The sequence below is a fragment of the Xyrauchen texanus genome, chromosome 27 (genome assembly GCF_025860055.1).
Source record: "Xyrauchen texanus isolate HMW12.3.18 chromosome 27, RBS_HiC_50CHRs, whole genome shotgun sequence".
In the NCBI taxonomy this organism is placed as follows: domain Eukaryota; kingdom Metazoa; phylum Chordata; class Actinopteri; order Cypriniformes; family Catostomidae; genus Xyrauchen; species Xyrauchen texanus.
Window position 1 is genome coordinate 3,886,103 of NC_068302.1, and position 22,632 is coordinate 3,908,734.

The following is a 22,632-nucleotide window of genomic DNA, read 5'->3' on the forward strand; positions in this document are numbered from 1 at the left end:
GTACGTGAAAATTTTCTATGACTGTCAATCGTCCCCAAAACAGCAATTCTTGCAGTGGATGCTGCAATTTCAGCATCTAATTCCACTTGTTCCATTTTTTTCCTCAATTCCTCCTGCTGTGTTTCAATTGCATGTTTCGTTTTTAATGCAGTGGCACGTGCCACAAGTGCAGCTCTCTCTGCCTCTGCCTGTATGCGTGCTGATGAAGTGGAAGAACTTCGGCTGCTTGAACTACAGTTACTAAATGCAGTGGTAACCTTTGATATATTTGAAACACTGTCCTCAGGAACTATATCATCATTAACATTTACATCAACCCCTTCAGATGTTAAAGGTGTAGACAGCCATACATTCAGATGTTCAGTATACTCGTTAATTGAAATCAGTTTTGCCTTGAACCATATATCATGTTTCTCAATTTCATTATCAGGCAACACAGTCAACAATGAATCATGCGTTTCCTTGGCCCCTAAGCACAAATCATTGAAGTTTTCATACATGTTTCGTACTTCAGACTCATTTTCTTTGTTACCTTGCATCAACCTTTTAATAGTCTCAATCATTTTGTGTGCTTTGTTCAGCTTTGCTTTTCTCAATTTTTGTAATGAATCAAGTTTTTCCACAAAAGCCTTTGCTGAGAGTTTAATTGTCCTTTTTTGCATTTCAGGCTCATTTTCATTACAAAGTTGTTGTTTTGTCACAGCGGATTCTTCCGCGGCCAAACACTGCTCTTCCATATTACACACAGTACTCAAAACCCATGCAGTACAAAGAATAAATGTGTAACTTTTGGCAACCAATGCATTGGATTTACGCATAATTTGAGTCAATGGCCATTAAATATTTGTTGTTGCAACAGTACCTTTTTTATCCGCTGCCGAATCAAGCTTTTTCCCAGCAACAAGCAATCCAACAGGAACAGCAAATCCAGTACGAATCCAACCGGAACAGAGAAGCAAATCCACTACGAATCCAACTGGAACAGTGAATCACATTTCCACGATGAAATCCGATATCCATAAAGTGAATCCTTGACGTGCTGAAGAACTCATGCTCAATAAAGCCTCCTCTCTGAAGTGGCATCCACGTGCAGCTTATGCTCACAGTCCATTGGAAGCAAGTTTATTAAATATGCTCAACTGCTTAGTGAAACAGAGTTTTTTGACTTAATGTATCAGCTTTCCATTAAGCCGCTGTAGTATTGGTAATAGAAGTGAGCAAGTAATGAACACGTATAAACTCCATGAACACAGATGTAAGATGCAACCTAAGTCTTTTATTCGTTGTGCTCTAATTAATAAACATTGCTTCCATTAACTTCTTGTGATGTCTCATTCTTTGTGGTTCAAATCATAAATCCATACCTTGCAGATACAGCGCACAAACATTGTCCATATTCCATATGTCCTTGAACATCGCTCTTTATCAGTGAAGCATGGTTAAGCACCATTAAACCCAATTCAACACATAATAATCCTATGAGCACAGTCAGCATGGTATCCCACGTAGTACATGGCTTAACACGGTCAAAAAACTGTGTGCTTCCCTACCACCAATACACCTGTTGTCTAATTACCCATGTGCTCCTATTATACAAATGTCAGAGCTCCCCCAATGGACAAATATATAATTGCATTAAAATGGCTCCTACACAAGTTTTAACTTGGTTCAATCTAGTGTATAGGTGCCCTTATGGTCTGTGCTGCTGCATATCCAAGACCAGCTAGCGCTGCTGATAATGATCTATGCTGCGCAGTTGAGAATGGTCCACGTGAAAGGGCACCTACACACTGCATTTTAGTCCCCCTTTGTACTAATTGCTCTCAACGGACTCTGGCAACATTTGAATGCCCACTGGGGGGAGGTTGCACCCCCAACTGATTGGTCAGTGAGATGTTCAGTTCACCTAATGTTCAGTTCACCAAATTCAGTTCATGATTTGCGGGTAGGACAGGTGGGACATGTCCCTGCTACTTTTTGCCTTTGACAATTTTGTCCCCACCACTTTTTGAAATAGCATTCATCAGGTGTCTAATGCAGTAGAAAAATCTCTGTTTGTTGCAGGTTTTCAGTGGAGTTGAGTTACAGCTTGCGGCAATGTTCTCTTAATCCTCCAGATGCGTTCTCTACTCTCGGTGCAGCTCGTGCTCCTTTCCAGTTAAATTGCAAAGCAAAATACAAACAGATGTATCCCCACTCATGATATACTGTACATCCACTGACATGCAGATGCACTCTTCAGTTATTAAAATAACATTTTTATTAGGGCAAATTAGAACCCGGAATTCCTTGTACTGGAGGCTAAAACTTAACCTTCAGGTCAATCAGTCAATCTGGCTGAAGTTTTTTGATCCATGTATTTATCCACTGACAAAAAAAAGAAATCCAAGTACTGACAATGCCAAATGTAAAGATCAAGTTATCAGATTAATTATGTGAAATATTTATTGGAGCTCTTAAATCAGTCAACAAGACCGACTGCTTATCAAAACAGAAAAATATGATTTGACATTATCTGCACAAAACCTAATTAATATTCATTAGATTTGCCACTTTGTGACCACCACTTTTTAAAATAAATTGACACACATGGCTCCAGATATAATAAAAGTGAGACAAGAGGACATGATCATTGAGATTTGAGGCCTAACTAGACTTCTCCAAACCTCCAAATAGCAGGTTTTTACTTCAACACCTTTCATAGAGACTGCTGTGCCATTTTCTGAAACAGCTATTTAATTTTTGCACTTGGCCTATAATTGTGGTATCAATTTATCTGCATCTAGCAACATGCAAAAAGCATGAAATGTGGTTGGCTGCTTGTCATTCAGATCAATGTTCATTCTTGGCCAGAATATGCTAGATGTGAATTTTTAAAATATTTTTCACACTTGCATCCACGCATATCGAAATTTCACTATATGTTGCAATACCGCTGATATATTATGGAGCCATTGCATAATAAAAAAATATGAATTAATTGATTAATAAATTAAACCAGGTAGGAATTGAAATAAATGTTTTATTGTTTTCTGAGAATTCACACATATTCTCTATGTTCACAGGTATAAAGTGGACACCAGATGAACATGGAGTGATAGAATTTGACTGTAGAAATCGCAAATGGTAAGACATTTTGTCCCTGAGCTGTGGAGACATGGGGATGAATATGTACAGTATATAGTATACCTCACCTAAAATAAAGTAATATAATCTATCAATTAATGTAATCATTTTGATGTGCAAGATTGAAAAACAAAATCTAAACAGTAATGTTTCATATTTCATTGTCAACATATTTATCCTATCTTGCTCTCTTAACATGTTTTTATAGGTATATCCAGGCAGCTACGTCACCTAAAGATGTGGTCATTTTAGTGGATGTGAGTGGCAGTATGAAGGGGCTTCGGCTGACCATAGCCAGACAGACTGTCTCCTCCATACTGGATACACTTGGGGATGATGACTTCTTTAACATTATTGCTGTGAGTTTTCATTAACAATACTAATAATTGATCTAATAGCATTGTGCCTATGTAAAATGTTAAAAAACACCAGGAAAATACATGGCTATTATCTATGACTGGTGAATTTGCTAATTAAAGGGCACCTATTATGGCATTTAAAATGTTCCTAATATTGTTTTGGGAGTCCCCAACAACAGTTTTACATGCTTGCAATGACAAAAAACACTTTTGTTGTCTTATAATATGCATTTATGTTTACCTGATTTGCTCACCGACTCCCAAATGATTCGTTTAACGTCTCATTTTTCCAAACCCCTCCTTTGCGTGACGCTAATCTGCGGTGATTGGTCAGATGACCCAGTCAGTTGTGATTGGTATACTTTGTGCAGAGATTGTCGGAAACGGAACGCCCATCACCGCTTTGTAGTAAAAAAATCAAAATCAGAGAAGGAATTTGAGTTGATTTATGTTAGCGATCATAGCCCAAAGTTCGATGGTAAACACCCAATCAGTTATTGTTTGCGTTAGCCCAACGCATAAACATATTGGTAAAGCACTGCATTACTACAAGTTATTGCTCTATTCTTTATGACAACTCCAATAACATCGACAAACATTTCACATATTCACTCTCACAGAAACAAACTGCGCAGCTTTGTCTTGTTTTTCTTTATTTTGAAAATATTTTGGAAACAAACACACACACACACACACACAACTAAATTATAAATATAATATAAATAAATTTATATTATAAGATTATTGCGGGAAAAAAATACAGAAACAAAAAGATACACAAAAAAATAAATAACTATACACAAACTGGAATGCAAAATGTAGCAAATGTTCTCTTACGAGAGGTTCTCTCGTATTGCGTAAGCTAGCTTACGCTACGGAAAAGATTCATCTTTTCTGAGATATTGAAGCCAAAAACTCAGTGCAGCAACTGCAGACCTTGAGCGGGCTAGCTAGCGAGCTCATTGGTTGCTCTGCGGCAACTGCTGCAGCCTATAGACGAACTTGGGCGAACTCGCGTCCAATGAGAGGCGTCCGCGCGCTTACTGCATCAAAGCCCGCCAAAATGGCCGTGGCTAGAGTGCATATAAGCGTAGTTCGTAGGCTGGAACCCTGATTTTCATCTCTTCAGCGAAGCTCTTCGCATCTCTGAACTGGAAGCCGCGTCGCCGTTCGCGGGGCATCTAGCAAGCTTGGACAGCGCTCGAAGAAGCCGGCCGTCTCCGCCACCTTCAGCCATCCTGCGAGCTACGCCATCCGGCGACGTATCCTTTTTTAGAGCAAGCTAGTTCTTAACAAACTTCACAAAAGAGTAACGAGCGTCTTTTTTAAGATGCCTCGCACCACTTGCGCTTCATGCCGCGCCCCTCTTGCGCTTCACGCCGCCCCCACGGGCCTCGGTCTAAGGTTGCGCTGAAACCTGAGCAACCGAAGTCCTCCTAGCCTTGTTGAAAAAACGACGGCTCAGTCCCGCCGCGGCCGGACCACCGTCAAAGCTTCGCCCCTGTCAGTCCCCTCTCTCAGGCTACTACAGTGGTGGATTCAGCAGCCAACAAGCCGGTGATACTGCCCGCTTGCCTGCACTCAAACGCCGTTTTCACGGCGACCCAAAGAAATCTTGTAAAAAGCAAACATGCCTTATGTGTAGAAAATGTGCCCACAATCCAGTGTTCACCCCTACACACAAGCATTACACTTCCCGTGTTCCTATCAGAGCCCACTCACATAAAGCGGACACAGCCCGCTCGAGTGTTAGAGTCAATAAACGTGCCCACAAATCCGTGCGCGCGCCCCTTCTCTGGCCGCTCTGTCACACGACCAGCATTATGTGTAGAAAATGTGCCCACAATCCAGTGTTCACCTCTACACACAAGCATTACACTTCCCGTGTCCCGATCAGAGCCCACTCACATAAAGCGGACACAGCCCGCTCGAGTGTTAGAGTCAATAAACGCGCTCACGAATACGTGCGCTTTCTCTGCCCGCTCTGTCACACGGCCAGCAAACACTTCTCTGTATGTAAGTCCCGTGCCCGTGACTATGCTCGTGCATCACTTAACAGATGTGACTCTTTCCCCATTCACCTCAATCGGGAAGACACTCACAGAACAGCCTGTCCCTGCTGTCTGCGAGCAGTCATGCATAAGCACAGTATGCGCGCTCACACATTCTGTTCAGCGCGCTGTGTGCTGCAATCAGGGCGATTTGGCCATTCACCCTCTAGCGTTACGCTTCAAAGCGTGGGAAGCTATCCCAGGGATATCCAAATGGGTGTTAAGCACAATAAAACAGGGCTATTTGCTACAGTTCGATCGCCGCCCTCCCCGCTTCAGAGCGCGGCTCGAAACTATTGTGAACACGGAAGCAGCCTGCATGCTTCGTTCAGAAATAGCAAACCTTCTGTGCAAAAGGGCCATAGAGAAAGTGCCGCCTTAGCTGAGCTAGTCGGGGTTTTACAGCCGTTATTTTCTTGTTCCCAAGAAAGACGGCGGCCTCAGACCAATATTAGATCTCAAGGGTTTGAACAAGGTGCTTGCAAAAAGACCATTCAAAATGCTTACAATCAGGAAACTCCTCGCGCATACGCGCCAGGGGACTGGTTTATCTCTCTCGATCTGAAAGATGCCTACTTTCAGATTCAGATAAATCCCGTCACAGGCCATTCTTGAGATTCAGCCGGCGGCCAGGTTTATCAATACACCGTCCTTCCGTTCGGCCTGTCTTTAGCACCGCGTACTTTCACGAAGTGCATGGATGCGGCGCTCGCACCCCTGCAGAGTCAGGGCTTGCGAATTCTGAACTATTTGGACGACTGGCTGATTATGGCACAGTCACATACGGAGCTGCTGTCTCACAGAACAGTTCTCCTCAGCCATCTGAACAGTTTGGGTCTTGCAGTCAATTGGACCAAGAGCTCACTACAGCCCAGTCAGGCAATTTCCTTCCTTGGAATACAACTAGACTCCGTGGCAATAACGGCTCGCTTATCTACACAGCGCGCACCGTGTTCAGCGACTAGCCGCGTCCTTTCAGATGAACAGCCTCACGCCTCTGAAAAAAATTCAGAGAGTGCTAGGTTACATGGCCTCAGCCGCAGCAGTACTTCAGCTGGGTTTACTGCGCATGCGCCCGCTTCAGCATTGGCTAAACACCCGCGCGTCTCGCCGGGCTTGGGCCGCAGGCCGCCAGCCGATCAAGGTGACTCAGACCTGTATTTCAGCTCTGCAGCCCTGGACAGTGGCCGAATGGTATCAGCGGGGAGTGACGATGGGAGCTGTATCTCGCCGAAAAGTCATCTCGACAGACGCGTCCAACACGGGTTGGGGCGCGGTCTGCGAGGGCTCTCCGGTTTTTGGCCTATGGTCAGTTCAGGAAAAGCTCCTTCACATAAATTGTCTGGAAATGATAGCGGTCGAGTACGTGCTTGTGCGCTTTCTCCCGGTCATTCAGGGTCACCACGTCCTGGTCCGTTCGGACAACAGATCTGTGGTATCCTACCTAAACCATCAGGGCGGTGTCAGATCCAGGGACCTCTTCCATCTGACGAAACGCATACTGAGTTGGTCCCAGTGCCACCTGCGCTCGCTGAGGGCGACGCACGTGCCAGGCCACCTGAACAACGGCCCAGACAGACTGTCCAGAGACAATATTCCTCCAGGGGAATGGTCCCTGCACGCTCAAACAGTCCAGAAGTTATGGCGCATATTCGGCAGAGCAGAGATAGACCTCTTTGCGTCAGAAGAGAACTCTCACTGCCCAATATTTTTCTCGAAAAGCGAGGACGCGCTGGCCCAGGACTGGCCCAACCGCCCGCTTTACGCCTTCCCTCCCATCTCGCTATTGCCACAGGTAATGCAGAGGATCAGGGAAACGTGTCACTCTGTGCTCCTCATAGGCCCGCTTTGGGAGAATCAGACATGGTTCCCGGAGCTTACGCAGCTGTCACTGACAGCGCCGTGGCCCATCCCAGTGAGAGCAGATCTCCTCTCTCAAGCTCGCCGCACGATCTGGCATCCCCACCCAGAGCGCTGGGCGCTGCACGCGTGGGTGATCAACGACTACCCGTCGCTCTGCCAGAAGGGGTAATAAACACCATCATACACGCTAGAGCCCCTTCCACGAGAAGACTCTATGCGTCAAAATGGTCTGTGTTTTCAAAATGGTGCACCGACAGAGACCTGGACCCACGGACATGTGGGGTGTCGTCGCTGCTCGTGTTTTTACAAGAGCTGCTGGATAAGGGCAGATCCCCATCCACGCTCAAAGTGTATGTGGCGGCCGTCACGGCATTCGCCGAACCCCTGCACGGCCAGTCACTGGGAAAAAACGAGCTGGTCATCCGCTTCCTCAAGGGAGCTAGAAGGATGAACCCCGCGCTCCCATCGGTTCCTATCTGGGATCTTTCTATAGTTCTCGAAACTATGAAAGCCCCCCTTTCGAACCGCTTCAATCCATGGATTTGAAATACCTTTCACTCAAAACCGTTTTTCTGACTGCCCTGTCATCAGTCAAACGTGTGGGAGACCTTCACGTGCTGTCTGTCAGCGCTGCGTGTCTTGAGTTCGGACCAAGTGACTCCAAGGTCATTTTAAAGCCTAGACACGGCTATGTTCCCAAGGTGATCGGTACTCCTTTCAGAGCACAGGTCATTTCCCTATCGGCGCTGCCAGCATCCGATAGCTGAACGCGACGCCAATCTCCTTTGCCCAGTCAGAGCACTGAGATTGTATACTGCGCGCTCCGCCTCTTTCAGACGCTCTGAGCAGCTTTTCGTTTCGTTCGAGGGCGCACCAAAGGTCTCGCCGCCTCGAAACAGACACTGTCTAGATGGATAGTGGACGCTATTGCTGCCGCGATATGCGTCAAAAGACCTGCCATGCCCGTTGGGCATTAGGGCTCACTCCACTAGAGGCATGGCCTCATCGTGGGCATGGTCCAGCGGGATTTCCATTCACGACATATGTGTGGCAGCGGGCTGGGCTTCCCCTCCACCTTTGTCATATTTTACAATCTGGAAGTGCCCGCCCTGCAGGCAAAACTACTAGCGGTTTAATACGCTACAGCTCCCCTGGTGAGCTGCACTGATGGGACTCATTCCACACAGACCGGCACCGCCGCTCTGTCGTTCCCTTCCCACTATGTGCTTATGTATTACACACACACTGGCCCGCACTCTTGCCGGCCAAATATTATTTCCCCACTCACAAGGGCTCCCCGGGTCCCCCACCCCGGGGCTCATGCAGTGGATGCTTGGCGCGCACGGCGTTGACAATGGGTTCCCGTGAGCGTAAGCTAGCTTATGCAATACGAGAGAACCTCTCGTGAAGAGAACGAATCAGTTACCTAACGTAACCTCGGTTCTCTCTAGATGAGGGAACGAGTATTGCGTAGCCGGCCGTGCTCGCGCCACGAGCGACTTTCGCTTCATTCAATGAAAACCAGGGTTCCAGCCTCACGAACTACGCTTATATGCACTCTAGCCATGCCCATTTTGGCGGGCTTTGATGCAGTAGCGCGCGGACGCCTCTCATTGGACGCGAGTTCGCCCAAGTTCGTCTATAGGCTGCAGCAGTTGCCGCAGAGCAACCAATGAGCTCGCTAGCTAGCCCGCTCAAGGTCTGCAGTTGCTGAACTGCGTTGACAAATGATACAAAATTAAGGATAATTTTTTGGCTTCAATATCTCAGAAAAGATGAATCTTTCCCGTAGCGTAAGCTAGCTTACGCAATACTCGTTCCCTCATCTAGAGAGAACTGAGGTTACGTTAGGTAACCGATTCGTTCTACAGCCTTACTCTCCTTGCCTTTCTAGCAGCAAAGTCATCTATGATATCATCATAAGACAGCTGTTGGGAGACCACATGATTTATGCTAATGACTGAAAGTCCACTGAGACGTTCTTGAGCCATTGTAGATCTCAGGTAGTTTTTAATCAGTTTGAGCTTAGAGAAGCTCCTTTCAGCAGCAGCGACAGTAACAGGTAGAGTGGCAGAGATTCTCAGAGCGACCCACAAATTGGGGTAAATTTCCGTCAGCTTCTTCTTGTGCAGGAAAGTCAAGAGCTCAATGTTTGTCATGTTTTTTGATGGCAGATGTGGAAAGTTTTGCATTTCCAATACAAGTTCCCTGCCATCAATATCTGGTTGTCCATCATGACTTAAAGCTGTGCTCAGGGTCTGACAGTGCTCTACTAACTCTTCTTTGGACATGTTGGGAAAGTTGAGGAGCATTCCAAATTTAACAACAATAATATCTTAATAAAAACCTAAAGTAATATTGACAAACTATATATCATTTGAAACCTCATGTTTGTTTTCATGCCAAGAGTTCAAAAGATAACACCAATTCAATTTTATGAGGAAAAAAAGGTCTGAAAATGTTTTAAATATAAAGAAAGATATTATGGATTCTCGATTTGTGACGTGGTTGTGAGCTATAACGCACATATGTGCTCTTTTTATGCATTTATTAGAGGTTGAATTCAAATCAAATACTAAATACTACAATTAAACACACTAACAGCAAGAATAATTACATCTGGTATTCATGCACAAAACTGTATTGAGCACTTCTCTAGCATACATACAGTAGTTACATTTTCAAAAAATTTATTTTGAAAGTGTTTGTTTTCCAGTAACAGTTAGATGGTAGCAATGTCCTACTAACTACGCATTACTAATTTAGCCAGTTCAAATAAAAATACCATAAAATAGTGCACAAGTTCAACTAACTGTCATGATAAGCTATTTCAAATTAGCAAACGTTACTAGCATCGATCGTCGAACTAACTGCTAACTTATGCATAATGCAACATAGATAAACAGATACATCACATTCATTACCTCTATCTTTATCCCGTTTTTCTTCCTCTTCTCTTCTTTTTTTTCTTCCCTGGGCACCAGAGGGCTTCGGTCTTTTTGACATAATGATAATTTATCTGTGAATTCGGCCATCCGTCACAATATCAAACAGGTAATGGATGTCTTTAAGTGCAGCAGGGCGGGGGGGAGATTGATACGTCACTCGGACCGGGGTGGATCGGGAAAGCAATGTAGTTATATTTTTGTGGGATGATCGCTTTTTTTTTATATATATATATATTTTTTATTTTTTTATCTGTAGTATTAAAGTTGTATTGTTAAAAAAAAAAAAAAAAACTCCTTTGGACGCTCAGGCGCCCCAAGGGGTGGGCGGCGCCCTAGCATTTGCCTATTCTGCCTATGCCACGGGCCGGCCCTGATTGGAGACCTAGAAGCTGCGCTGAGCGTAATTTACACAACACACAAATACCTATTAAGCATGCTAAAAAACACATAAAAGCAACAATTAATAACACTTACAGGTTGTGATTCGGAGGAAGAAGCTGATCCAAATAAACTTGGTACTGAACTTTCCTTCAGTATCAACCGGCTCGCGAATCTCAGATGGCATGCCATGGACAACCTACAGTAAATTCATCATCTGCTGCATGTTGCATAGACAACTAGAAAACTCTTCCTCAATCTGCTAGTAGCACTAATCTGATTGGCTGGTTTGACGCAACTTAAAATTGTAAGGGCACACAGGATTTTTTTTTATCTGTCCTTATTAAAACAAAGTTGTGTTTGATACTTTTTATGATGAAATAATCAATGGATAATAGAAATCACTAAGCACTTGCTCTGTACCAAGTTCACATGAGCAATGAGACATGCTTATCCTTCTCTTAGAACTATAACCTCTTGACACCCGAGCTAGACTGCTGTATGCATTTTAAATTTCCTTTTTTAATTTGTTACTAGTAGCACCTAATAAACATGAAAAAAATAAATAAAATACAATTCTAGTGCAAATAGTATTTGTAACAATTGATGGCAACATGCAGTATGTGGACAACAGGACTAAATTGTGAAATTGTAAATAATACCAAGCTATAGAAAGTCATTTTTTTATTTTATCAAATTGGTTATTATGTTTCCAGGAGTGTTGGTTATTCATGTTTTTGAGACGTTAAAGACATTACATCAGAAATTAGCATAATTCATTCTGATTCAAAGTATGGTAAGTAATGGGCAGCATCAGCAAATCACTGCCAGCCATGTTAAAATACAAATATACATTATAAATGATGAAGTAATGTACTGATTACCATTGTTCCATGTCTGTCAAATATTTTGAGTGGTTCAAACATCATCTGCAGCCTTTTGATTGGCAAGTTCAGATTTAATGCACTTAGCTACATAGAGAGCTATAGGATGCTCACTTGCTCTCTTTTTAGTGAATGACTTAACCTCCAGTGTGCTGTCTGTCTGCACTGGTCTCAGAAAAGTTGGAAATTCACCTTATTTTCATCCTAACTCCATAAAAAGCCTCTGAAAGCAAATGTTTCAGGTTTTGAATGAACCCATTGTTCCCACAGACGGGAGTCTGCCGCTCACTTCGACGTTGTGTCGAAGAAGCAACACTAGGGGTCTCTCTTGATAGCCTCGCACATCTCTGAACTTCAGAAAAGGCCAATGAGAAATTGGCAGACAGAATTTGCATGTCCCGCCCCCGGACATACAGGTATAAAGGGAGGGAAATGTGTCTGTCCATTTAGGTTTTTCCTTCAGAACCGAGCGGTTGTGTGATCAGCGAGCTGCATTCACTGACTGTTCACTTCATCTCTACAAGAGCGTATGCTGTTGGATCTATGGCACATATCAGCGGCTTTCTCCTTCTCTGCACTGGAGACCAGCTTTGCCCCTGTGTGCTTCGACAGCGCTTTTAAAAAGAGCTGCCGTCAGCGTGGGGTTGGACTGGAACCCTCTGTCCTCCCCACAGCCTTTACTGGATGACTGGTTCCTTTGGTCTGGGTGCCGCTCACAGCCACGCCCCCCATCCAGTTCCTTTCTTCCCGGAGGTGCATGATGAGCTGACAAGGTCGTGGAGGGCTTCTTTTACTGCCCGCAACCGACCCCCTTGCTCATCCGCTCTCACTACCCTCAACAGCGGAGCGGCCCACAGGTACTCGCCGGTCCCCCAGGTGGAAAAGAGCGGTTGCGATCCACCTGTGTCCCGAGAATGGTGCCACCTGGCGGGATCGCCCAGTGCTCCCCTCCAAGGCCTGTAGGATGATGTCATCACTGACCTCCAAAGCTTACAGTTCAGCCGGACAGGCCACTTCCGCCTTGCATGCCACAGCCCACCTGCAAGTTCACATTTACATTTTATTCATTTGGCAGGCGCTTTTATCCAAAGCGACTTACAAAAGAGGAAAAACATCAGCGAATCATCTTAGGGAGACAGTGGTACAAAAAGTGCCATATTACAAAGTTTCACTATCATCAGAATAGTATACAAAACAGATTTAAGTGTAACAACAAATGTACATTTTTTTTTTAATTTTTTTTTTAGTGACCGGTTAAGTGCTTTTGGAAAAGATGTGTTTTTAGCCGTTTTTTGAAGATAGAGAGTGAGTTAGCTTCCCGGATTGAGGTCATTCCACCACCGTGGTATGATGAAACTGAAAGTCCGGGAAAGTGTTTTGGTGCCTCTTTGTTTTGGTACGACAATGCGACGTTCCTTAGCCGACCGCAGGCTTCTTGTAGGAACATAGCTCTGCATAAATGTTTTTAGGTATGCTGGAGCAGACCCAGTGACTGTTTTGTATGCCAGCATCAGGGCCTTGAATTTAATACGTGCATGAACCGGCAGCCAGTGGAGAGAGACAAAAAGTGGTGTAACATGTGCTCTCTTAGGTTCATTAAAGACCAGAAGTGCTGCTGCAAGCTGGATCATTTGAAGAGGTCTAATAGCACATGCAGGAAGGCCTGCAATGAGAGCATTACAGTAGTCCAGTTTAGTTATGACAAGGGACTGAACGAGCAGTTGTGTGGCATGTACAGAGAGGAAGGGTCTTATCTTCCTGATATTGTAGAGTGTAAATCTACATGATCTTGCGGTTTTTGAAATGTGGTCTGTGAAATTTAGCTCATCATCAATGGTTACCCCTAGATTTCTGACCGTTTTGGAAGGCGAAACTGTAGTTGGACCCAGCTGCACGGTGATGTTTTGTTCAACAGCCGGGTTGGCTGGAAAGACAAGGAGTTCGGTCTTGGCTGGTTTGAGTTGAAGGTGGTGTTCCTTCATCCAGGCTGAAATGTCTGCCAGACAGGCAGCGATTCGAGCGGTCACTGTGGTGTCGTTGGGCTGGAAAGACAAGTAGAGTTGCGTCATCAGCGTAGCAGTGGTAAGAGAAACCATGTGACTGGATGATGGGTCCCAGTGATGTTGTGTATATGGAGAAGAGAAGTGGCCCAAGCACTGATCCCTGAGGTACCCCAGTAAGTAACTGGTGTGGCTTGGATACTTCCCCTCTCCAGGCTACCTCAAAGGACCTTTCTGAGAGATAAGAGTTGAACCAGTCAAGCACAGTTCCAGTGATGCCCAGTTTAGAGAGGGTGGAGAGTAGGATCTGATGGTTGACTGTCAAAGGCAGCAGAAAGGTCCAGCAGAATCAGAACGGATGATCTGGATTCAGCTTTCGCCTGTCTCAGCGACTTGATGACAGACAGCAGGGCAGTCTCAGTGGAGTGTCCACTTTTGAAGCCTGACTGATTGTCATCCAGCAGCTTGTTCTGTGAGAGATAGGCGGATATCTGATTGAAAACTGCCCTTTCAAGTGTTTTTGCCATGAATGGGATGAGAGAGACTGGTCTGTAGTGTTCTATCTGTGTGGGGTTAAGTGCAGGTTTTTTCAGCAGTGGGGTTACTCGAGCCTGCTTAAATGTAGTGGGAAAAGTGCCTGCAAGAAGGGATGTGTATTTATGTGTGTAAGTGCCGGTATGATGGACGGAGAGATGGCCTGGAGAATGTGTGATGGAATGGGGTCAAGGGAACAGGTTGTGGGGTGGTTGGAGAGGAGGCCAGACCAGACCAAGGCACTCAAAGATCTGCACTTGGGTATTCCTGACCCCGACCTGTTGCAGGAACTGCGCTCATCGACCAACCTCGCCCTCAGGGCCACGAAGGTCACAGCGCAGACACTCGGGCAGGCGATGGCCACCCTTGTGGTTCAGGAACGACACCTGTCAGCCCCAGCGTTGAGTGCCCCGCAGGAAGCGCACAATCTCTGGGGATGGGGGATCTCTCAAACATCCTCCAGGACCCGGATGGCTCCCAATCGTTCCTGAGACGGACAACCCAGAGATTGAGACGATTGCTCCAGAGCTGGTAAGTAGACCACTCTGTCCCTCAGTGTAGGGCCCAGAGGAGAATCCTCAGTTCAGTTTGTTTTCTTTTCCCACATTCTCAATAAAAGATTTCCTCTCTTTCTGGGTCCCCTTAGTGCCCCTTGCACGGAGCTTGGACGCGTGGCTTTCACTTCCAAACCCGTCGCGCTGTGGCCAGAACCATCCGACTCAGCTCACCAGCCCCCCCCCTTTCACAGGCGTCTGATTTACCTCTGTGCACGGTGAAGACGCGAAGGCATCTTATTTAAGCCAGGCACTACGGTTCCTCTAAAATATTTCGAGAGGCTCCTGGGGCATATGGCATCCTCCGCGGCGGTCGTGCCACTGAGGTTGATGCATGTGAGACCACTTCAGCACTGGCTCCAGACTCGAGTCTCGAGATGGGCATGGTGCCGAGGCACGCACCGTGTGTTCATCACCCCTGCCTGCCACCAGACTTTCAAATCCTGGACAGACCTCTATCCCGATGCGTTCTGGTCACCACAGCTGCCTCCAAACAGGTGCAACAGGCACGCAGCCGCTGGCTCCTGGAAAGGGCCCCCGCTGCGTTGGCACATCAACTGTCTAGAGTTGCTGGATGTATTTCTTGCCCTACGGAGGTTCCTCTCGCTAATTTGGGGCAAGCATGTCTTGATCCGTTCAGACAGCACCGCAACGGTAACGTACATAAATCTCCAAGGCGGCGTGCGCTCCCGTCACATTTTACAACTCACCCGCCATCTCCTCCTTTGGGGCCAGCAGCAACTGGGGCAATTGCTGCACGCCACTCACATCCCTGGCAACCTCAACATGGCAGGTAAGCTCAGCGGAGAGTGGAGTCTTCACCCCCAGGTGGTCCAGCTGGCCCCGGGGGCTGCGCAAGTACTCATTTTCCCCAGTGAGCCTTTCCCCCAGTGAGCCTATCCCCCAGTGAGGCGTGCAGTCGTGTCAGTGCTCTCATTTCTGGAGGAGAGGTTGGAGGGTAGGTTGTCCCCCTCCACTTTGAAGGTGTATGTAGACGCTATTGCGGCCCACCACGACGCAGTAGACGGCAAGTCCTTGGGTAAGCTCGACTTGATTATCAGGTTCCTTATAGGCGCCAGGAGGATGAACCCTCCCTGGCCAAGCCTGTTCCCCTCCTGGGATCTCTCAGTAGTCCTCTCGGGCCTCCAGAGACCCCCCTTCGAGCCGCTGGAATCAGTCAAGCTCAAGGCTCTCTCCCTGAAGACTGCCCTCCTGATCGCACTCGCTTCCATCAAAAGGGTTGGGGGCCTGCAAGAGTTCTCTGTCAGCTACACCTGCCTGGAGTTCGGTCCGGCAGACACTCACATCGTCCTAAGACCGCGACCCCGACCAGACCCACTACGGGTACTGAAACTACTCTGTATTGGAATAAGTGCTCCACAGTTCGGGCCTCTGTGTGGATTAATCCCCCTGTGTGCATTTTCCATGGTCCATTTCTCCTTTGGGCCACCATGGGTCACCATGTTGTAGGAACTCCTCCCTCTCAGCAGGTAGGATCTATCACCGTGCCATTTTCCACATGTGGCCTGAAAACCCATGTGATGTATTTTGCCACACTTTACCTCCCCTAACCTGGCCAGGTGTGGTCTCCGCTGGGCCATTTCTCCCTGAAAGAATAGGAGTTGGAAAAGAACGCCTTCCCCGATGCATGTGATGGTGTTAAGATGGCCCCAGCCATCGAGAGAAACATAGAGAGAGAAAAGCCACGGCTGGCTCCCTTGCTCCCATGCTTGGCACGTCGACTTGTTCCCCCCTTCGGGGAACCAGAAGGTTATGACAATTTTATGGGGCAATGGGGAAGGGTATGTGCAGTCTGATGCAGCCTGTCACTTTGGCACACAACTGCCTGCCAGCACATACACGGTTGCTGAACCGTGATTAAATATGGACCCCTAGTCTCACTTCTTCGTCACAACGTCAAAGTGAGCGACAGACAGGGAACGTCTAGGTTACTATTGTATCCTCCGTTCCCTGATGGAGGGAATGAGACATTGTGTACTCCCGGCCACGATGCTGAACCGAGCCACTGTTATGGCCAAACCTCATTCTCGGCTCCTCAGGGCAAAAACCTGAATGGACAGACGCATTTCCCTCCCTTTATACCATATGTCTGGGGGCGGGACATGCGAATTGTTTTTGCCAGTTCCTCATTGGCCTTTTCTCAAGTTCAGAGATGCTCCAGGCTCTTAAGAGAGACCCCTAGTGTCACTTCTTTGACACAACATCTCGTTCCCTCCATCAGGAAGCTGAGGTTACAATAGTAACCTAGATGATTCTCAATATGATAATGCACAGTAAATGTAGGATTTCTAAGGAAAAGATGAGCTAAAGTTTACATTAGTGTACATTGTGTTTATCAGCGTGGCATTTCGCAATAAATCGCTACAATTTTTAAAATGGCATATTGGATGAAACTAGAGGCTCTAATCTTTTGACTCAAACAGGTTTCAATTTATAACTTAGTTAGGTTTCTTACCAGATGTATTATAGTTTTGTTGGCATTTCTCCCAAAGACAAACTCTGCTGTGGTCTGTGCCATATTGTTTGGTCACATGATAAGTTTAGCCCTTTACTGACATCACAGAGTCTCCTGAACTGAGATCGGTCATTTTAAATCAATTTAAATTATGCATTGCATATAGCGAAGCCAAAATACAACATATCACGCATGTGTGCGCAGGTTTGCACAAGGATAAAGTAGATTTCTACATTTTTGCAAAACAAACCAACATGATTCTAGGGTGTTGTGGGTTCATGCCAGGGCATTGCTATGTGGTTACTGAGGTCTTCTGAGTGGTTGTTAGCACTTGTTAGTTGTTAGCCTTGTTAGTGGTTCATTGCTAGGGTATTCTGTGATATTTTGCCCATCTTATCTTCCGCCAGATGAAAATCGATTGCTTAGAAAAGAAACAGCTCACCTCTCCTCAACAAGCTGCAAGATTTGAAGTATCACTCATGTTCATAGCACAAATGCTGAAGTTTAATACTTAGGGTTAGTAATTTGCTCAAATCTGAGTATGAGCAATAGTAAAATTTGCTTTCCTTAGAAAAGACCACAGAATACTGCTCTCTGTTATTCACAATTGAGACCTTCCTTTTGACACGGAAGAGAGTTATAACTCATCTTCTGCATCTGTGTGTCTTTGCCAAGTCAAGTGTGTCTAATTTAAAAACATCAGTTAGTTATCAGTAATTAAATCTTTAGTTTTAGTTGCTTTTAAGAATTCGGAATGTCTCATATTTCATACACTCATGTAAGTGATCATTCTTGAATTTTACACATTTTGGTGTGTATAAATGTCAAACTCATAGTTTCCAGCAGCTGTTATCACAGATTGCAGGCTGAAAATTATAATGAGCTTTCAGCAGCTGAAAGTCCAGTAAAAAAAAAAAACACATACTCTAAATGGTGACATATCAACAGTTTGAAAGAATTACTATGCTAACTCTTCACAACAGTCTTCAGGAAACAGGAGTGAACGACAACAAAATAAACATGATACATGTCTTTAATGGCTGGTGTTGTCCCCATTTTGTGAGTGGTCATTGTATTTGTTATTAGTTGCAAAAAGTGTCAGTGCCAATGTTCCCTCATCCTCCAATCTATCGCTTTTCCCTGGCTCGCTATCTGTACTAGTGAAATCATGAAACAAAATGCAAACAAATGTGGCTCTGTACTGATGTACTCAAATGTACTGATATACAGATGACAGATGACTGATATACACTGAAGTACAGATCCAATCTTGTTTTTTTAGCTAAAAAAACATATGGCAGTTATAAAATTTTATGTCACAATTGTAATTGAGCTCTACAAATGGTCGACAAAATAATTATGCTCTCAAATCACTGTTTAATGAGAATGTTGTGTAGAAATAAGTAGCAAATCAGTGTGCTATCATGGGTGTCATGAACGCCGGGGAAGATTCCTCAATCAGCCACTGGAGGTCTCCCTCGCCAGAGTATTAACATTGGACTACAGCTCCCAATTGCCCGCATACTGGACTGATTTCTGCGCACCTGTTCCACATCACTCAGACTATTTAAGTCCTGTGTGTTTAATCACTCGTTGCGAAGTCTTGTTTGCCCCGGCTACTTTCAAAGCTTTATTATTGGCTGTGTTGTTCTCTGACTTGGATTTACCTTGGTTTTTTTCTGCCTACCTACCATTGTGTTTGCCTGGACTATTTCTATTGATGTTTGCTGCCTGACCTGATCCTCTGCCTGTTTCACCACATTACTGCTCTGCCTCTGATATTGTTGAGTCCCCTGGTTATTCGACCCATGCTTGTCTTTACTCTTAACTTGCTGTGTTAAACTGCACATGAATCCCACAATTGGAATTATTTGTGCATAACCTAATTAATATTCAAGAGTTAATTGATGTCACAGAACAATCATGTCTGTGCACCTGCCCTCTAAAATAAAACGAATTACGCCAATGTTAATCAAAGTTATAAATCTCTCTTTATCTTCATGTCTTTTTTATCTTGTGTGTTTGACAGTACAATGAGGAGCTTTATTATGTGGAACCGTGTTTGAATGGAACTATGGTTCAAGCTGACATTGCCAACAAAAATGTAAGTGCACTTTTATATGTATATTTCTGTGTGTGTGTGTGTGTGTGTGTGTGTGTGTGTGTGTGTGTGTGTGTGTTTCCTGCACAAAATTACTTGATAAATATATTTAGTCTTGTCCCTGCACTAAACGAATACTTTAAACTGGATGTTTTCCATAAGTCCCTGTTAAGTGCTTTCTTACCTTACAAATGATTAACCTGACTCAGAACCATTTTTTTTTATATATATAATCAACTGTGTCTTAAATGATAAAGAGAATGACTGATTAAGATAAAGCCCTCTTAACTAATTTAGCTTGGTCTGCTTGACAGCTGTCATGCTTTTTTGAATGAGCCAGCATACAGAAATGGAAATCATGTCACAAGTCCACTGTGTCAGTGTCATTAAATTATAAATGAGGTGTTGAAGTGTTAAGCACCTTTCACACAGAGACAGGCACGTGCACACATAGACATCAAAGGGAACTTGAGCACCTTTCTTCCTGGAGAGAAAGTGCCCTTTTTTCTGGGGTGTTTTTTTTTTTTTTTTTTTTTTTTGAAATTTATAAATAAATTAATATATATATTCCTGTTTGCGCACAGCTTCCCTGTCAAACAAATATATTTATTAAATAAAAAATCAAAACATCAGGTCGGTAGATGAGATTTTGTCGATGCCCGCCCTCCCTCCGCGTCGTGTACAGTGCCTCGACTTTACAGCTAATTAGCCAAAAGCAAATATAGTTTACTTGTGTCTTGCTAACATTCATGATTCATGAGCTACTAGCTAATGTAATAGGTTAGCTAAAGTCTAGCTAAGGCAATATATCATGGCCATACAGGCCAATATACTGTACTTATTGGAGACATTACAGGTGAATACAGTCAAATTTGTGTTTAATAACGTCATCACAATTGCCACATTGATATGCAAATTAGGGGTCAACTAATTAAAATTAGATTTGCTTTATTTGTCAAGACACTGCAGGTGAATGGGATACGAGTCACGAAATTGCAACCATTTTGGTCGCATATGCTCCCGAAATGTCATCTGGGCATCCTCAAAATATATTTGGGAGCATCTGTGCGAATGCAAATAATTGTTGGGACACAATTATTCGCTAATTACGGCACTGTGCCTGCTGTGAGCTGATACAGTGACCGGTCATCCGCTACATTCAACATTACATAACCAATTTAACTTTACATTCTTGATCTTTACATTCTTAAATCTAATGCAGATTTTGGATTGGTTAATATTAGCCGTCAATCACTCCTTTTCACTGTGCTCCATGTCACGTGACAGGGAGCTAACTAGCATGCAAAATGTTAAGAGCTGAAGAGAGATGATGAATAGAACACTGAGAGATTTCTTTTGTAAGCCGCCTAAAGTTACAGCTAATGTAACTCCTGAAGTTGGTGATGGCGATCATGTGGTGAATCTGGATCCACCAGCAGAAAAGGCTTACAGTTTTCGGAGTGAGTGGCTGAAAGACTTCGAGTGTCAAAGGCTCACTGTAAAGTCTGTGTGACAGAGGTTGCAGGTAACACTGCCTTCGCCACTGAATCCACACATTTTAAGCGCAAGATCTTAATTAAACACGGGGAGAGTGCCAAGCACAAGAAATGCCAAAATCAGTGTGTGCCAAAGAATTCAGGATCCGGTTCGATTGTTGAAGCTTTTAATCACCAAGATGCTGCCGGACATTCCGCTCAATTGGCAGAGCTGAACGCGAAATTTAACACCGCCATAGAAGAGCTCACCTTTACTAAATTTAAACCCATGTTGCAGCTCATGAAAATGAACAGTGTTGAAATCTACATGACGTATGCAAATGACAAGTCATGTGCTAACATCATCGGCGTGATAGCAGATACCATCCGCGAGAACACCGCAGATAAAGTATCGTCAGCTCAGTACATCTCAATCATCAATGATGGAGACACCGAAATGCCTGTCAAGTAGTGTGTGCAGTGTTGCCAACTATTTTCAATGGAAAGTAGCTAAATCCTGCTCGAAAAGTAGCTAAATGTCGCCTGATGACGTCATGCGTCATTAGCATATTAATGACGTCATCGCGTCGTATTTGCATTCTGCCTAATTTGTCGGTACTGTAGCCTACTTTAGTTTATAATAACGGTTATCTCCCCTAAACCGTGCTCATTCTGTTTTTATAAGTATATAGCCGAAAAACGGTCAAATTAAATGTTTTGAATTAAAACAGAAGGCAGCTGCTATGTGATCACTGATTGGTTCCTGCTAACACAGCGTGCACATGCGCAGCTCATTCATGTCTATGTCCGCTGGCGTGCAGTCAACGGAATGTGCTGCTGCTATCAGCCGCTCACTGAACAGAGCAGACGCAGCGGGGAAGTAAGACCTCACGCTTGCAGTACTGGCGATATTTGGAATTTGGAAAGTTGCTAAGGTTTGTCCAAAAAGTCGCTAGATTTGTCGCTAGTCGCTTTTTTTGAAAAAATGTCGCTAAAGGGGTCTGAAAAGTCGCTAAAAATAGCGACAAAGTCGCTAAGTTGGCAACAATGAGTGTGTGATGGTGTATGTCCGCATCCTGCTTGATGGACAGCCCACAAACATCATCGTCGGACATGTTGAGGTGTGTCGGTACACGATCCGTTCTACGCATGCGCGTAATTACGTAGTAGAAAACGTCATGGTTTAAACGTCACTGTTTTCCTACACTATCGGTACCACGCATGCGATGAAACACTTGACGGCCAGGCGGCACAACTTGCGGCATATTGTGTAACGTTAGTTGTATTGTGTTTAACATTTCACAGAGGGTCTATTTTGATGCTTTTAAACGTAGCTTACGCTATGCATTACGATGCGTTTACGTGGTTGCCAATCCAAAATAATAAAGGAGAGTTGTTACATGAACATACATGATCATTTTCCTCCATACTCTCCTTTGCTATTCATTGCTGTATGGTATTAGGCTTAACTTACCGTGTTTTGGTCTGAGGTCAGTAGTATTGTCAAAGACGGTTTGTGTAGTTTTTTATAATTAAAAGCTGCTAGTATTAGTTAACATTTAAATTGAGTAATTTTGTATTAGTATGGGTCTATATAGGCTAATATCTATATAATATAAATGATGAAAATAATCCCTTCAATGTTGTTTACAGAAGACTATAAGGAACATAATATGCATTTCTGCCTAGACTATCTGCACTTACATGAAGAACTACAAACAAGTCTGGGGAAACGTTATAGAGTATTTCAAACTGACAATGGAAATGACTTGAAAGAAGCATGTGTACACACAGAAGTGACATGAGACCAGCGGTGAACAGTAGTGAAGTACACGTAACTTTATTTAAGAGTAAAAAAATTATCTAGCACACACGCAGAGTGT

General features: G+C 44.4%; 1 protein-coding gene across 1 annotated transcript in view; it reads left to right on the forward strand.

Annotated features, from left to right (window-relative positions):
- cacna2d3a (calcium channel, voltage-dependent, alpha 2/delta subunit 3a) overlaps positions 1-22,632 on the forward strand; it is a 487,702-nt gene that overhangs the window by 238,633 nt on the left and 226,437 nt on the right. Inside the window, exons 7-9 of the mRNA XM_052094087.1 lie at positions 3,066-3,126; positions 3,335-3,485; positions 19,203-19,277. Of these exons, the coding sequence (XP_051950047.1) occupies positions 3,066-3,126; positions 3,335-3,485; positions 19,203-19,277 (287 nt within the window). The remainder of the gene's footprint in view (positions 1-3,065; positions 3,127-3,334; positions 3,486-19,202; positions 19,278-22,632) is intronic.